Source organism: Sipha flava, unplaced genomic scaffold (genome assembly GCF_003268045.1).
Source record: "Sipha flava isolate LNK unplaced genomic scaffold, YSA_version1 288_pilon_pilon, whole genome shotgun sequence".
Classification (NCBI taxonomy): domain Eukaryota; kingdom Metazoa; phylum Arthropoda; class Insecta; order Hemiptera; family Aphididae; genus Sipha; species Sipha flava.
Window position 1 is genome coordinate 100,291 of NW_020272957.1, and position 20,123 is coordinate 120,413.

At 31.8% G+C, this 20,123-nt stretch overlaps 1 protein-coding gene across 4 annotated transcripts in view; it reads right to left on the minus strand.

Moving 5' to 3' along the window:
• LOC112685697 (probable Ras GTPase-activating protein) overlaps positions 1–20,123 on the minus strand; it is a 123,383-nt gene that overhangs the window by 45,924 nt on the left and 57,336 nt on the right. The window contains exon 1 of one of the 4 annotated variants that reach the window (XM_025557645.1): positions 15,384–15,821. The exons of the other annotated variants lie outside the window; for them this stretch is intronic. Within the exon in view, the coding sequence (XP_025413430.1) occupies positions 15,384–15,540 (157 nt within the window). The 5' untranslated portion in view covers positions 15,541–15,821. Of the gene's footprint in view, positions 1–15,383; positions 15,822–20,123 lie in introns of those variants that run through there. 4 annotated transcript variants of the gene reach the window in all.

The window sequence follows — 20,123 nt, forward strand, 5'->3', positions numbered from 1 at the left end:
GGCTACTGATACTAGTGCAGAGCTCGGAAACTGCTGAGTATTGTTCGCACGTCGAGAGCAACCCGTATCGGACCCCAGAGAAACCGGAACGACACTGTTGTTTGTACGTTTCAGTCGGGAATTTCAGCCCGCATGCATAGAAGAGTGGTGTTCGGCTTCAATCCCTTATACGTAAGCGTCTTCTTGTCGCGTTATCATGTATAGATCACACATCTGTTCTCAGTTTCTAAATTTAATATTTTCCCCGCGCACGCGTACGTACACCGCTATTTACGTAGGAGAGACGACGACAGTAATAACATTGCGTAGACGAGAAAACGAACGAACCACGTAGAAAAACATACTGCCGCGCGGTACCCCTTGTCAACGAGTGACGGTATCGCGGCGATAACAAGAAAAGACCCTCGAGGCGCGCTACCGTACAGTATCCAATCATTGTTCTTCCGGTTACAGAAGGTTCGTCGTCCTCGTCTCAGCCCGATCTCGTCAACATCGGAAACACGGTTTTATTATTTACGTTTCGTATAATTAAAAGCCCACACTCGGCGCGTACGTACACGCATGACACGAACAAACGTGTACCGTATAGTGACGGCGGTGGTGAAGAGCAGTTGGCCAAAGTCCAAACAACCGAAAACGTAATATTGAGTTCGACTTTAATTGCTCCGCTCAAAAACGTTCTTGTTTAGACAATGTGATGGCGAGAAGTTCACTTTTTGTTTTCCGAACTCTTACGAACACAATTATAAAAATAAAGTGCGTGCGTGGATTTATATATATATATATATATATATATATATATATATGTAGTTTTTTTTTGTGTCTTTCGTTATATTTGGCGTTAGCGGAGGAGTGATAGAAAGCCCGGAAAAGCCCACACTTGTCGTCATGCGTTTAACCATTTTTGGACTACACGCGGCAGACGACCACAGAGAGAAGACAATCCGTTGTTGTACGAGATACATTTTAATCACTTTTTGTGGACAGGAAATCGCGTTGTACGTGTTTTAACGAACGCGTTGTTTTTCTGTAATACGAGTATATATTATCGTTTACAAGCCCAAATAAATATTCTTTTGTCATTTTTAAACTTTGGTCGAGTAATTACAAAGAGCAGTGTTAGATAATATTACGTAAGTATATATACAACCAAACCCCGTAAATTATTAAGGTCAAGGGTTTTTTTTTTTGTTATAAATTCCCATATAAACTAAAAAATACTTGATATAATTTATGTTTCATTATCTATAGGTTTTTTTTTTTTAATTGTACTCTCGAAAACCGTTTTTTGTTAGCGCAAGTGAAATAATGACGCAGAACATTTTCGTAATAAAAAACGTCCTATAATTATAAATTATAGGTCGTGAGACTAAAAAAGTTTTTGTAAATACTACGTAAGTATTTTTTTTAGTACATTATTTATATTTCATTTATACATATTATAGACCAATAGTTTAATATATTAACAGTTCGATGTATAATTCGACACCAGAGTGCAAAAATACCTACCAATAAATGTGTAATCGTTCTAAACTTAGTCGGGATAGTACATTTTAAAGACTATAGCGGTGATACGAAAGCAGCCGCCAGTTAAAAAAATACTAGAGACGGCTTGGCGGCGTTTTAATATATATAATATATATGTTAAAACGCCGCCAAGCCGTCTATATATATATTTTCGTTTTACACAATTTTGTCAAATCCATAGAGCAATAATCTCGTTTAGTCAATCCGACCTGAGTAGGTGGATAATGTTTGCTCCAAAAGTAAAATAGCCCATGGCTAATATTATACAAATTTGACCTATTTTTAGCCAAAAGTTAAACCTATCTAAGTCTTTGCGAATTTATTCACATGTAATATGTACAAAAGCATTAACATTTTTGAATGCTGGTCCAATGCAGTCCCCAATGTAACTGAAAATCCACAACAAAAATTATTTTTTAATATTTAAATGGTTTAAACGACTTAAATCTAAACAACCATTTCTAACAATTAAAATGATAAAATAATTTTCATTAGAAAAAAAACAATCTTCGATTACAAACCACAATATTTGTAAATATTATTACAACAGTGTTGGTTTAATTTCGATTTAGAGGACACTTATCTAACAATTCGCTTGAAAATGGGGTAAAATAAATTTATGAGGAATAGAAAATTAGAATATTAGCTAAATTAGTAATAAAACTACTTTAATATTGAGCCTAAAATAAATTATTTACAATACATGTAGTTTTTGAATCATAGATGTTGTATTAGAACATTACTGCATAGATTACAGATACATGGTATTACTTTTATGTACACATACTACTATTTCTATGAATTTATTGAATCATATATTAATGTTTATTTTGAATATATTATGACAATATAATACAATAAATAATTCAATAAACTCTGTTAATCTTAATGTTTTACGCATTATTTCTCAGTAAAACGTTATAAAAAGCGACATAATGACCAGTCATTTTGTTATATTAAAAAAAAAAAACCAATATTAAATAAATAAAAAATTAAATTAAAATATATATTGTATATATATATTTTAAATCATTATTTTATTCATTTTTAAATAAAATTAATATTTAAAATTCGTTTTTTATTTTGTAATCGACTTATTTTATACAGATCCCAATTGCCTTTTATAGACTAAAATTCAAAAACTATAATTTCATGAGTTATAATTATTATGCTGATAAGAATATCTAAAATGAAAGAAATTAATTCTTTCGTGCATATAATATTATCATCAATAATACCACCGATCACAATAGTATTAAATATAACTTAATAAATGTATGTAAAGTATTAAGTACAGTATTATTTTCAAATGGTACTTACAAATTATTATAATTTTACTTTTTAATTAAACACGCATATAGAAATATATAACTCTTTAAATAAATTATTTTGATTACTTTTATAAGGCTTGATCGATAAGTTTAGAATATATGTAAGTAGTATGAAAAAAAAAAAATTAATTAATGAATATCCCAAGTATCAATAAAATTCTAAAGAAACTAATAATGGGTTTGCCAGTTCTAAATATGAAAAAAATAAATATATTTTTCGTAGTCAACAAGAATACGAATTCATGAATTATGAAATTCATTTAGTCAAATTAAAAATTTTTACATTTTATGAAACTCAATTTAAATTTAATTTGTTTAAAAAATTAATGTGATCATGGTTAATATTTACACGAAGTATAATGGCAAATATTAACATAAAGTATACACTAATTACTTTACAAGTATTTTTTTGAAATTATTCGAAGTTTATAGCTGGGTTGAAACGTATAATACAGTATACAGTATACTATAGTATAAAACATATTTTTATTTTTTTTTTAAGCAATTCGAAGATTGGTTAAATGATTATTGATGTCAGTTCTTCATTTTTCTCTACCGCTTATATTTCTCTTTAAATCCCAGGATGTTTTTATTCCGAAAGTTTCATCACTTGCTTCAAAAATTAAGTTCTAGGTCTTCCTCTCCCAGGGTTTCCTTCAATTACGTTTTATACATGGAATATAATTTATAAGTGAAATTAATAAAACGTTTTATACGCGTGTATTACCAACCCTGGTATATAGTGATATGTTTCATAGGATGGCATGCCAAATGTCAATAAAAACTATTTATAATATTTAGGATAAACATAAATTACTAAAATATATCTAGTATAATTTTATCATACACTTTTTATCTCATGTTAAATATTTATACTATAAATTGTAGTTTACATTTAAGTAACTATAATAATAATTAAAGAATTTCATTTATAACTCGTACCAATTTTAATTTTTGAAACATTTCCAAATCTATAATCTTGTTGATTTCATTAAAAGATTTTCTAATATGTTACTGTCATTTGAAATATCATAAATCATCAAAATGGGTGATATATTCTATATAAATAACATTTAACATAAATAAATTAAATTGTTACATTAAAATCTACAAGATTTAACAAACAATTTTCAAAAATAAATGTCAATGATTAATCTAGATTATACATTTGTATAGTAAGTATTGTGAAAGTATCGATGTTTTTTACTATTAATTAATAACTTTGATTAAAAAAATGATAAGATCCCATATTTTAATACTGGTATTTAAAGGTAGTATTTTATATGATGCAAATCGGAGTGTATAATAAACTACGAAAAGGAAATAAAGGGAACAAAAAGTACCTAATTATAGTAATTGATAACCTTGAATTAAATATATGCGAACAATGAGCTTCATATGGATCAGAATTGATGCCTCATCTGTTCATTACATATGTTAGATCGAAATGTTCATTCAAAGTATTTATAATTTTGAATAGAATTTAATTTATTTTATTTGAAATTGAATAATATATTATAAATGTACAATATTACTTAAATATTTATACTTATAACATTGATATCAGACTGTTGATTGTTATCGAAAGTTAAGCTTGTTGTGGAGAATTTATTTTAAAGATGGGGATTAAAAAATATTATTATAATAAACTCGGAGCTAGAACACCAATAGTTTTATTTACGAATGAGTACTCAAAGAGAAAATATTTAACAATTTAATTTGAATCGTGTTCTATTTATATTGTTGTACGGATCGCACAAAATATCAATACCCCAAATATAACTTTAATGTTATACTAGAGGCAATGTTGTCGAATATGTACGACTTAGCCTTTTTTATTGATTTTATTCTCGTTTTAAAAACCCATCACGATTTGGTTTGTCTGTGGGAAATATGTAATAACGATAAATGTTGATTTTTAAAAACATATACATATTCAGTGTAAAAAACGGTTTGTGTGTGTGTGTATACTATACACACACACACACACAAATCGTATTTTCTAGAGAGAACATACAGATAAATCCAACATCGTTTAATGAAAATAACGGTAGGAAAAGTTAAATAAATTTAAAAAATAGGATGTTGTTCTTGTTCTGCAACAAATTGGAAAAAATACATAAAAAACAGGCGCGTGGCCTATTTAAGGAGACAATTTCTTAAAAGTTATACTCGCCATTAAAATATTTCCCAAACTATAATATTGTTATTAATAACATAAAATAACAAATATATATTTAATAGTCTACTTATGATCATTATTAGTTGAGTGTACACATTTATATTATTTTAGTAATTATTGGTAGTATTATTCTATTAAGATAATAATTATATAAAATAATTAAAAAAATAATTAATAATAATTATTAATAATTAATTTTTATTTTAATTATTAAAATACCAAAAAAATGAGTTTACTAGTATTAGGTTTTTCTATTTAGGTAAAAGAGGGCAGAGACAAGTTAGAAAAAAGCACACCACCATACATAGCAAAAAAAGTTTAGGGTCATATCCGAAAAAAGTACCGATGTACATCATGTTTAATTTATGATGGATATAATATATATTAACTCATATTAATGAGTGACAAACAAAATAATACAAAACTGTTTGCATTACGACTAAAACACTCAACACGGAAAACCAGAATCTAGGTACGCGTTGAATTTGCTGTATTTCGGCTGGGAGGATTTGATTTAACTATCGTGAATTCCTACGCATCAGTAGTAAGCTAGCGTGACTCATAAATGGGTTTCATAGACTTTAGATTTACTAATACAGCAATAGTTGATGACGATACATGGTATCGTTTAAATACTTTTTCGATATGAAACTATTAGCGTTATATATAACGTTTTGACGATATGGCTCTATCAATACGTAATATATTTACAATATAGATATAGTAAAAGTATAATAATGTATAGTCATGTGTATTGCTGCAATAAAGGTATACTATTAAAGCCAATCATTATTATAATAATTTTCTTTTTTATGAACAGTACGCAATTAATAAGTAATTACATATCATTTAGAAAGATCGACACATAATATCCAGTATTTATTCTATAATAGTAATAATTTTGAAAGTCATAGAAAAATTCCGATGAATTTTATGGTAGTTTTGCTCAGTCCCACTCGAGAATTGAAACTATTTTAGCGATTTCATGCGATTCAAAATACCCCCGGTTAAAAAAATAAGTGAATATATATAAGTGCACTAAACGTTAGGCGTTTTTTAGCACCGAGGAGTTAATTGTACTTAAATTCCCTTAACTAATCAATTTGCAACCCAATTTGCAACTTATTTAGCTATATTATAATTTTACACGTTAAATGAAATGTCAATATAGTTATCCGCAGCAAAAACCAGCATTTTTCAACTAATTTTATTTGAAACTATTTAAACAATTGGAGTTGAAATGAGATACAATAAGAGTAAATTTATACACATAATATGTCCATATAAAAAATTCCAAATGATTATTTAATTAGTAATAAATTTCCGTTTTTACATGGGAGTTGTGCTCTCAAAAAGCACTGGAGAAACATTATACAATAGTTTTTACGGCGCACCCATGATAACTCATTAATTATTATTCTGTTAATGGTTATAATTGTGCGTGCATATAGTACATTGTGTGTGATACAGTTCACAACAGTTTAGTGGTCCAATTGTTTAAGATCGGAGGTCGGCAACCTTTTTACTTCCACGAGCCAAAAACATCTTGAACACTTAAGAGGGTCACATTGAAATAATTAAAACGTTTGAAATATACGAAGAAAAAAATATATAAAACTCAAAAAAAAAATTCGAAAGAAGACGAGTTTCTTTATTCGGCCGGTTGTAGAGTGAAATCTCAACATCACACATTGAACTATAGTCAAAACGCATTTAAAACCCATAATAATTACACAGCAGTTAATCGTTACAAGTGTCAACTATGAAATTAAATTGCAGTAAATCTATTGCACATAACCGAAGTAATAACAATTTCAATAATTATATGATAAAAGTACGAAATTTCACGACAATCATACGACATAACATTCGCGTCACGACCGAGTAAAATATCCACACCATGAAAATGGGTGTCCGTATTATTGTCCGTGGTCTAGATAAGTTTCGCCGAGCACATACATATAATATTGAATGGCATGTTATGTTATGGACTAATGTTTCATAAACGAATAATAATCAATAGATTTAGATAAAATAAAAAGACGGAAGCACGTCATAATAATATTTATTCATACGGACTCGTTGATTTTACGCCGTAGTCTCCGTCGTGAGCACATAATATAACGCGTACGGGTGCACGATAATAAATCTAATAAACGCGTAAGCGAACGATTGTAACGTCGACGATGCGGCCGCGCCTAGTTTTTTTTTTAATCAACAAACACGATAACAATAACAACGTTCAAACGTCGTACTTACTATCGTCTATATTGCGGGAGAAACAATCGTGATCGTACCACAGAGAATCGTACCACGTCGATCCGATTGTCGTCATTACGTAAATAATACTCGTATGCCCTTACGAAACGTAATCATTGATATTATTATCAATTTGAGTCTACTCGTCGGACGGAGAACGGAGAAAAGAAAAAAAAACGCATCCCACGACGACCATATGCACGCGCGTATCTGGTGTCAAAGATTCGTGTTTGAAGATCGTAAGCTAGTATAGAAGTATGGACCAGTGGCGTAGGAAGACTCGCTAGCACCCCTGGCAAACTTAGAAAAAAAAACGCTTTTTATCCAATTAGAATTCGATGTTATAATATTTTAATAATTTTTTTTAATTATACCTACAATTTATATTTATAAGTAATTGTTACAATGTTAATTTTAAACTTTGAAAATTTGCTTTTCTCGCTTTATGACTGGCAAGTTCATCGATAATAACTTCATATGAAATTTATTATTTCAATGCCCTTGTGCTATTTTCATAATTTCATCATTAAATTCACGCGTAGCGCGTTCAAATAAACAACGTCTACGTATTTCAAAAATCATAATGGAAAAATGTCGATTTGATAGTAGGATAAAAATACGACTTTTGCGCCCCTTTGCAATTCGCACTCCTGGCGCAGGCACAGTCCGCCATACCTTTGTTGCTACGTCATTGGTACGGCACGTCGCGCGCGCATCACGACTCACGGGCCGGGTATCCGTCAACCGCGGAGAACGCGAATTCGCGAGCGTTCTAAATGAGTGCGCCACCCGGGCGTTTTATTATTATTCATAGACCAGGTGACTCACACTTGCACCGGACAGAGCCTACCGTTCGGGACACGGTAGTAATAACTGCGCAAAAAAGAGAAGTGCGACGGAGGAAGAGTGACAGACAGAGAACTGGGAAATCGATACGTGTGTGCACTACTAAGCGCTACGGTATTACTACTATACACGAGGGTCTAAGCGTGCACCACACACACCCGCGCACAAGCCATCGCTCGACGTAGGTAACTCTTGCACGTATACGTTTGTGGAGAAGAAAACAAAAAAAAAACGTGTAACCAGAACGTACCACCCACGCACAACGGTGACGTTATCGTAACCGTTAGTTTGACACCCGTATTATACTGTGTTATATAGGGGGAAGGGGGGTTACAACGCGCACACACGAAAACGCCACACGAACTGTGTGCTAGAGTTTATTCGCCCGTTTCCGAATTAATTATTCGCCTATTGACACGAATCGGTACAACTGGCGGCGGGTGATCACTCGAGTTCTCAGTGCTAAGTACGATATAACTACTAGTACAATCATAGGCGTGCGCGCAGACCTGTATTTCGGGGGGTGCCTAAAATACTTTTGGGCCCTATCCTAATAAAACGTGTAAGTTACTAATTCTAATCACCTAGGATAATCCAATGACGAGCGAAAAACAACCAAAATACCACAAATGAGCGCGGGGTCTAAATTCTGTCGATTTTCCGATCAACGATTGCAGAGGAAAAATTGGTCGAACATATGTATAGATCTCCTGCATTGGTGTGTTACATGCAATGTGTTATGTTTAGATCAGCGGATTCTAAATTTTGTCGATTTAAAAATAAATATATGCTAGTGCAATACACAATATAAATCTTTGCCATGCGCCTCCCTCAATAAGAAATACGTCTACCTCCCAAGGAAGGTGCACCTTACACTTTGGGAGCCGCTACTTAATGACAAATCTAGATTAACTGCTAAAGTTGCGAAGAATTTATCGTGGTATTGCATGATACATGCGAAAATACCATCGGATTAATATGGTTATTGATTTCTTGTTCAAACAAATATTACCAATAGTTATGATGCCAATTTTATTGTTTCTCCGTAGAAAAGAGCTCTTGGCATAATAAAGAGGTTAAGAAAATATAAGTTCTTTGTTTAATACTAGTTATTCAACAGCACACGAATTAAGTTTGTAAAAAAACAAAATCGCATAATAAAAAAAAAATAATAATAAATAGGAAGAAAAGATGAATGTATACGAAAGAAGGGCTATAAATCTATTAGCCCTACTCAGCAGTAATACCATGTTATGTTAATCAGTCAAACAAATATAGCAGCGTATAAAATACGAAAGAATCTATTACATACATAACACTGGTTCGTTCCCTTGTAACGGATATTAAATTGTATTATACCATGCACATTATAACCCGTTACCAATATTTTTTTAATTTGGTTAAATGTATTAATTGATGTTAATATCACTGCATTTATCTATGTATAAATCACAATACTAACCAACACCCGTACAAAATTATTGGCATTTGAATGTATTTGGGTATGAATACATACAGATGTGTCTAATATCTGTACGTAGCAAATAATATCCAACATAAAAATATGAATTCATTATTGTTGAATTTAAGACCAATAAACCAACACACACGATTGAATACATGCATTAGGCACGTTTTCGTGATAAATGCTTATTGTTTAACGTAATTAAACACGACGACAAATTACTGAAACGTTTTGCAAGATAATTTCGTCCTAATTGCCCTTTGTTTATATTCTAGGTATCAAACATTTAGACAAAATCTTGCAGTGCAGCAGTGCCAATACACCTCTTATGGGTAAAGCACAAGAAGTGCAACACGCCTTCCATATACAAAACGATAGTGTAGTAATTTTAATTGTGATATTCAATGCTCGGGGTTTACATAAGGATTTGATTTTTTTAGGCCAAACAGAAAAATAAAGTATGTATAAATAAACGTATGTGTACAATAATTTAATGATAAAAATACTATAAAACGCACAATATATATTATATATTATATATTACAATATATTTACATTGAATGTCATTAAATTGACGCAATAAAATTCGTAAACGACACCGGCACACTATATCAACGCCACTATAATAATATTATTAAAATTAATTGGACAACATAATTTGTCATTGCAGTGAATCGATAGATTTTCGCGGGCCCAGCGAAATGGAAATAATTTCGGAGAAGGTATTTAGTAACGATTTATTATTCAACGATTAAGTGGTGGCGGTGAGTAGAATTTGCACCTGGTCGTGCGTAATATTCAACAGTCGATCAATCGCTATTGGAAACACCGTGCGACCATGGTTGAGAGATTTATCGCGTTTTCATATGATGTATCCAATTATAGTAATCTATATGGGCAGTTAGGTAAGACTCGCCACGACGATATTATAATAAATCACATCTGACCGCATGGACCAAATATATATATATATATACGAATAAGTATCGCTATGGAACATAAATATTTTTGTAAAACGCGACCATATCAGACCTACGTATTCGTTAACAACATTTTTTAAAAATAATAAACAGCCGATCGACGATTAGCTAAATCAACGGACCGTTTTTGTCAACATACGGCCGATCGACTTCTTTGTATACACGAACAAACATAATGCACCGTAGATATAATAATGGGAACTCGCTCGTTTCGTTGTCTACACGTGTCCTATTTGTTCGTCGCAGAGTTCGTTTTAAAAAGAACTATTCACTCGTATTTTCGTCGGTACGTACTGAGGCGTATACCAAGCACATGTATTGTTGTTAAAAATGTTTAAAAATCGTTACAACAAATCATTTCAATGAAAATTTAATAAACGTATTAAGTTGAAATTACTTCGTTGCCTAAATGTTACCCCTAAATTAATATCATTATTTAATGCGAATTCGGTATGGTATAACGTCCGACACCACGCCGACGCGCCTAACGAATAAACCGACCCTACACATTATACACGTCCTCGTATAGTTGATCGGCACTCACGACACGTAAAATATAATAATTGCAACGCGACGTGCACATTTAAGTATCGTACTCACCGCAGCTGCGTCGGACATTCTAGGCAGTGGACAACTTGGAATTGTTTGTTATTTAAAACTCGCACGGACGTACTTCACTGCCGTTGTCATCTTAAATGCATCCCAAAAAAGTGCCCCTCAACGTTCTCCCGACGAACGCATCTGTCACGCGTGTGCCGCCCGGCATCGTCCTCGTCCACCGCCAACTAATTAACATCGCCCATTGTTCCCCCCCCCCCCCCCAAATCCATCCTACTCCCCCACCGCTAATCAACCGGAACCTTGAGATTTTTAGCAATTACAACATTAATAACATAAACGACGACAACGGGACGCGGCATACCATCACACATTATGTTATAGGTACCTTAGACTCGTATTATTATAACACACTACGCGCTATCTCAGGTTTTCCTCCTGGTAATTTCTACTTTACATCTCCTTGACTTTTATTTTATTTTTTTTTTACCATAACACTCGTACCCAACTGTATCCACGCACTTGCCGATAAATAGAAAAAAAAAGACTGCCACCAGCTTGTCCGAATGTCGACCAACCAACGGACGAACTGATACGAACGGTATTGCAAAGCGCAACAATAATTATCGTGTAGTACGTAATATACAGTAATAATAATACGGCTAACTAGCATCTGATCGCGTAAACAATATCTTTTACATATAGGTGTCGGCGCATATACGTATATATATATATATATATATATATAAATAGACATATTATGTCGAGTTATATTGTTATCGCTTTATTATTACCATTATTATTATTGTTGTTACCAGTATATCATTATAAGAACTGTGCTCGCAGGGTTTTATTTTCTATAAGGTCACAGACCTAATCGCGATACGATATTGTTTTACAATATTCCTATAACATACCTTTACATATTATATACACCTTCTCAATAACGTCGGCGCATGCGTACATAAATAAACGTATATAAAAAAAAAAAATTCTATAAACCAAAGCATCTGAACAAACTCAGCTGAGAACGAACGGCTAGGTACGATCCCCCAAATGTCATATTATCGCGACCTAGTAGGATCGGGTCTAATGAATCACCTGCAGTTCCATACGGTATAATGTTTATAGGTGTATATTATTCTATGGTTTGACCGTCATTATAATTGCCGTCAGCGGGTCTGAAAAACAAACAATAGATAGATATCACCGAAGTACACACTGTCGTCGTAATAGCAACCGCCTGTTATCAACACAAAAAAAAAAACAAATTGTCCTCGTGGTTATCCAACACTTAAAAATAAATAATATACATACAGGAAAAAAAACGTACATTTATTGTCTAAAATTCTTTTAGAGAATTCGAGTCAAAAATAACCAATTTAATAGTTATACAGCATATCGGCTCAAAAGATTTTGGACGTTTTACGTTAAGATTCAAACATCTGAACAGATTTAATTCCGGCTGGTTACTATCGAGAAAAAACTGACTTTTACATATATTCGTACATATGGATGATAATTATGGTTAAAAATAAAGTCAAGGTTTTGTAATGCAATAATTGAACAAAAATCAACGGTTGAACTAACTCTCATTAAAAAAAAAAAAAAATAAATAAATAAATAAATTAACATTGAATAATGTATATAATAAGACTTGTATGTTATCTCCATAGAAAATATCCATAGTAAATTATGGCCAAATTTTAGTTTATTACAAATAAGAATAACACATAATAAAAGCATAACATTATTTTGCTTAACGCATGTTAGGTAAAATTATGAAATATGTAGATATTAGATGTTTAGACCGAATGAAAATATCTTGCATCTAATCAGAACGCAGTAGTAAAATATAAATCATCGACATATAAACAATCAGCTATAGAGTGAAAATGAGAAACTACTACTCTTTCAATTATTGACAAGTAAAATATTAGTGACTTTTAGTGACCAGTACTTATCTGACCAGTAAATACTATGAATTAATACAGGTGTTTAAAAACACACTACATCCGACAAACAGGCTTAGGCTTGGAAGGAGAAAGTGGTGTGGAAAGTATATTTACACATTTACCAGACAGAAAAATGTAGCTACAACATTGGTAGACAAGTCCGTTTAGAACATTTTTTGAAATTAAATATTATCATATGTAAGAACCATCATCCTCCCTCTTTTTGATCGACAAAAATTGCACAGTTTTGCATAGATTATGGTATACGAACGGTGCCCTTAATACGTTTGACCCACATTATGATAAAGAAAACTAAATAAGTATAATTATTAAATTTACATTAATTTATGGGTGCTTATTTAGATATTATTCGACATCAATTTTTATTAAATTTTTTTTTTTTAATTTTCGCTAGTGAAAAATAAATAATATAAATTAGCTTAATCATGTTTTACACATTTTATTCTCGTTCACAACTTAAAGGTTAATTCATTTATATGTAAAGAGAAACGTGGTCAGAAATTTTAATTAAATAATATAATTTAATTACTGAAAAATTATAGACAAAATATTCACGAAATTTTTTTTTAATTTGTAATTAATGTATTTTGAGAATAATACACAAAATAACTCACTATTACAAATAAAAAAAAAAAAAAAAAAAAATGCCTTATGGTAAAAAATAATAAAGTTATTTCGGTCATAATATTAAAGATAAGTACTGAGTACAAAAATGTGGGTTGAATAACAAGCTGATTTATAATATATTTCGAATATGGTTCTAGAATTCTATTAGAACAATAATAATTTTTTGTCAATTCAAATACTAACTATATGAACTTACGACGCAAGACGAAATCGATGATATCAGTTTTGATAGAATGAAAGTAAAATAAAAAAATAAAAAAATAAAATAAAATTGTTTCATATTCCAAAATAACCATGGCAAAATAAAACTAAACAAATTAGTTATCAGTCAATAATCAGAATTTTATTTATAGCTACAGAGTATAAATTTTAAAATGGATACAAATAAAATTTTAACAAATTCATAGAAATAATTACAATAAGGCTTATCATAATCAAGGTACTAAAATATTATCAGAAAAGTAAAAATACCATTCTAATTAGTGTACGTGATATGTAAATAACATTGTGTTGGTTTATTTTTGATCTTGGTGATCAGCCGATGGTGCGCGTTAAAACAAACGTTTTTTTTTTCGTTTAAGACAAATGCATGTCGCTAGACAGTAGCGGCTCGGCAATTAAAAGAACAGTAACGGTACACACACACGCACAAACTCACACATATGGTAAGCGATTTCAGATTTAAATGAAATAAAACGGTATTTAACCATATGGAAAATTTTGAAAATGGAAGAGAAACATAAATCAACTTTGAAACAACCCATTTGACGAGGTTATACTTAAGACGTTTCCGGTCTGTCAATCCCATCGTACTTATCATTTTTTTCACTTCCGCTCCAAGTTCCGGTACTACAGTATAAAACCCCTTTTATCCAACAATATCGCTTTAACTGCGTGCCACAAAACGCACAAAATACAATACATATTTATACTCTAGTAACATTTTAATATCCTCATTTCTCTATCGGTTCGGCCAGACTCTTTCTCGGCTATGCCGTCGGTCGGAAGTACATATACGCGCTCTGATTGAGCCGGGTAACCTCGAAAATCAGTCTAAATCCACGTTGAAAGTCATGACCACCAGCCGACCGTGTAAGATGCAGTAAAATCCAAAGACTTAAGCAGCAGCCGTTAATTGATATGTTTGGCAACACAGTTTTTGCTTCATGCGGCTAACCGTCGTTAATCGTGAATAAAAAAAAAAATTAACACAACAAGATAGTAAAAAGCTTTCACTCGAACGCGTTAATGGATCATGAACGCGTTTAATTGATAATGAGGAGGAGGCTTTCAGAAACCGAAATGGGTGCGAAAAAAGGTTCGGTCGAGATGTAGATGGGCTAAATCGGATAATAAAATGTGACATATATGGAAGAACATTCCGGCTGTGACCGTAGGTGACGTACGCGTGACGAGTTACCGAAATGGAGAAAAAACCATTTATGACGGGGTGAACTTAAAAATATCTGGATAATTCTCCTTATTTTTTTATAGTGCCTATTGGAAAACTATTTTCGTACTTTATTAAAAACCAACATTTCTAACTGTATGGTATTGCAGGTTATATATTTTGATTGTCTACTCAAGGTGTAAAAATCATTCAGAAAGGTAATTAATTCAAACAACGCTGACCTGGTTCGAAGTCCAAATCGTCGAAATCATCTCGGGTGCCTTTTAAACACGACTGGAAACCTTTGCTGAACCTCCGGGTTATAGTGCCGGTACTGTGAGCAGGACTGACAGGCGGCTGGTGCTGAACGTCCGGTAGATCGTTCATTACGGACAACATGTCGCCTTACGGTCAGAATTTTTCAGTTACACCGTTTCTGTTAAACAGAATAAATACTACCAACGGACGCGTGAATCCTATTCGTACATTTTCGCGAGTTTCACAACAATTAACTGACGTATTACCGGTTTATTCCGAAACAACAAGATTTGACGGAGAAAGAGAACGGGCACTAACACAGACGGTACGAACACGTGAATCGGTTGCCGGATGAATACTGCACGAAGGATTAGACCGGCGGCGACGGTGGCGGCGATCGTCGAGTCGAAGTCGCACGAGGCGGGAGTGCGTCGTCGTCGCGCCGCCGCCGCCGTGCCGCCGTCGACACGAGACTACGATACGCGCGCCTCATGCGTGTCGCAGCACTACTTATAGTATCGCCTACCATTTGAATTATTATAATTGCAGTTCACGCATAGGTGTGCGCATAGTGGCAGCAACGAGTGATCTTGCTGCCCCTGAACCGTTTACAGAGGTTTTTAAGGGCCGAACAGTCCAAACAGGGCCACCGTATGTTAATGCTCAATAAAAATTAAGTTGGTTAGGTTTACTCAAAAAGTGAATCGAATTACCAAGCTAATCTTTACTGTTTTATAGATTAAAAAAAAAGTGACTACAAACTTCTACAGTATACTAGCCGTGTATAAATATGTTTTTTCCGCGAATATGAATGATCGCGTACACCATTGATTTGAGAATAGTTTAGAATATTCTAAAAGCGATCAATCATTCTACATTCTGTGCGATGCTATTCTCGGATTTCACTTGTTTTTACCACGAGAAAAACTTTAAGACATCAGTTTTATTAATGTAATCAGTAACCACGATGATAAAGCCGATTATTATATACCCTCCTTATCGGTCTATCTATCTATGATTCCATAGTATTAAACTAATCGTAAAACAATGATATTTATTAAAACTCTGGTGTTTGCGTGCTCATCTGGTAATAATGGTCATATGAATGCGTTTTTGACGGGCTTACATACGCGACGGAGGTGAAAACGAAATGATACAGACAAGTGACGGAGGTAGCATGGAAAATAATAAGTATAAACGGGATTTATTTTTTAATATCACGCGATTCATTTCCTCCCTCCACCGGTTCAATTTAATCAAATAATTAGAAATTCTGGTAATCCCGTACAGCTTATAATAATACACGCTTAAACACGGTACTCCAAAATATCACATAGAATTAAACCATTTATACCCGAACGAATCTTTTTGTTTCGAGAAAAAAAAAATGGGCTATATTAATTTTAATTTTTTTTTTCATTAATCGTCCAGCACAATAATTGCATACATAACGAAAAATTAATAAATATTACACACACGTATATGACATGTTTGTGATGGAATATTAATACTATTATTATTTTGTTCGTTTTTACCAACGGACATCACAGTGACAGACAACTGAAATGGTCAACAGTATGTATAATTACATCGTCTTTAGATATATTATGTAAAGATTATTCTAAAGTCAAAAACTATTGATTTAAGTTGATGCCTGTTTCCTCTTTCGAGAAAAAATTTAAATACCGACAGAAATAACAAAATAGAAATCTAAGGTATATGAAAGGTGGTAAAAATAGTGTGTCTTAAAATGAAAAATAAAATAATCATCATTGATGTAATAATATCGTTTGAACGAAACAGAATATTTTTTCAATGTACAATAATTAATAAAATAATAACGTTCACATAATTAAAATGTTTTTTTTCGTTTAAATCCTGCAAAAAAATACGGGAAAGACTACTTTCTTGAAAATGGTATCAAAACAAATGTTCGGTTCACCATTGAGTACCTGTACGGAAAAAAAAAATCATGATATTTTCCTTGAATATAATATTGCAACACCATAAACGTAGACATACAACGTATAGCTCACAGGTGTTAATGTAAACGAGTAGAAACATTAGGAACACTGATGTTATCCATTGGTTTGTGTAGTTCACAGAAAACTAATGTAGTTGACATAAAAATAATTTAACTGAAATAGAAGTAAAAAAAAATGTACGTTTATTTGTGTAACATGTATGCAACCTTATACGGCAAGTCACGGTCTATTATTATTTATTCATTTACTTTCAAACAAAACTGTAATATACACTAGAAACCATAATTTATAATATTATTCGAACTTGGCCCTGTAAATTTTCAATTATGTTATACACGAATGAACAATTGGAATATTGGAATGCGTTCATATTTTCATGAGAAAACTTTGATTTTAAAAATGTTACGTGACAATCACTCTTGGAATACCTACATATTATGAACATACGTATTTCGAGTAATTAATTTCTATAAACATATTGTACTAGTTAAACATATAGCTTTATAAAAAACTACCTCTAAAATATTACACCTTTAACATATTGAGAACCCAATGAAAAATATCATCACACGTTAAGTACACAGTTATGTTAACTGTATCTAATAGTCACATCCAACCATTTACGTCGCTGACATGGATGGCTATAACAATTGTCAACGAACGCCTACACTGAAGTAGTTTAACCTCTAATATAATAAAATGTCTATCATTTTACATAATATGAATATATACTCATGTACGAATGCATTACAACTATAATACCAAAAACTTATTTCATCTGGTTTTATATTTTAATATATTTTTATAACATATTGTAATTATGGATGATTACAACGGCTTCACTCTTTTAAAAATGATTTTATTTCATAAGATCTCTAATATATTGTTTAACTCGACTGTTAATTTCTAACCTAACTTATAGAAAACATCATCTGCAACTGTTTGCGGATTGACGAGAATAATCAAGTCACGTAGATGTTGATTTTTCATTGTAACAATATCATTAAACCATTGGGTTATGAGTTTAAGATTGACGTGTAACACACCGTGGTCCCGAATCGTTCTCAAATCAAAACTATTGCACAGATGTACACGAGAAGAAAGCGTTTGATAAAAAAAAAAAATATAAATTTTTGTTTTTAACGATGTCGGCGGTCGACCGTTAATTTATTTTCTAATGTCTTTTCCTAAATACATTTTTAATATACAGTATTATTTTTTACGTGTAGGTAGTAGGTATATTACTTATATACAATATAATGTTATTTCTTTCTAAATTCGTGATGCGGCAAATGAGTACAATATTTTTGTAGACCACAGCATTCGTTAATAACATTTTTGTATTTAACGACACCGAATATTATACTAATAAACATAATATTGTGGGGTACAACAACTATAGTAGTTATTCTTATTTAATATATTATAATATACTATTATGCAGCATAAATCGAATAACTAAAATCAACGACCAACGGAAAAAAAAAAAAAACAATAATAATCATAAAAAAAGTGCTTACTCGACACAAACTTCGACACCGAATGAAATATAAACTACAGTGGAAGATATTGTAACAAATTTCAATTGCCATCGCTGTATTTGGGATTGGTGTGACACCGCGTGTTGTTTGTCGTTTTATAGCATTTTTACGTCTTTAATTAATCGTATAGTTATAATCATTTTGCGGTCATAATAAGGGAACATTTTTTCGAGTTATTGACCATGCGATTCAGTACGACGTAAAATTTTTTTCAAAACTCCAAGTTAACAATCGGAATTAAACATTACCTTACACGGAATAGTCCATTTTTAAGGTACCTTCATCAAAATTAATAGCAAAAGTTTAATATTACATCGAAAATCTAACCACCAACATTTATTCCATGTTCTATGGGAACCAACTCTATAATGCTATAATGCTTGATCGTTTCGAATAGATTACTGAAGCTCCTACAAAACAGTTTTAAAATAAAATATGTTAATTCTGTTTTTAAATAAGAATTTATTTAACAGTTCCTTGGATTAAAATTTAAATGTAAATTATTATTTAGGAATATATACATTAATATAAAACTTAAGCACTTCACTCAATAGACAAATTTAAACCCTATCAAGCCCCTCACCATTCCCGTACATTCGTATACACCTCTCATAAAAGCACATCTATCTAGCACCGATTATCGTATGCTTACAAGTAGGAGGTAGGCATATAATATAATAATATATAATATTAGGTACATGTGTCACGTGTCACCCAACAAAATGCATTATTGTCCGAGGTGGTTGACGGTCTTTACGGCTATAACTCATCTCGTGTGTTATTTATAGAACAAGGTGGCGAATATATTATACGTTGTAATGTATATTTGGATCATATCTATCCTTTCTGACATTTATTTTTATTTTTTAAATATATTTTCAACGAAACATGTATGTAGATATCCAAAATCCAATTTTTTTTTTTTTAATATTTTTTTCAGCTACACAAGTGCGTGGGGTAAAACAATAATGAAAAAAGTAAACCTACTTATATAGCTATACTTAGCCATTAATCAAATGTATATATATGTCCAATCATTATACTGTACAGACTTATTATATAGGCACATAAAACATTTCGTCTCGTTATAGGTTACTGTATGTATATTATGCTCTTTACACAACATGACGGCGACACCAATAAAGATATAAACATAAATTCAACCGGATACAGATTTGAGATAAGACATTAGACACAC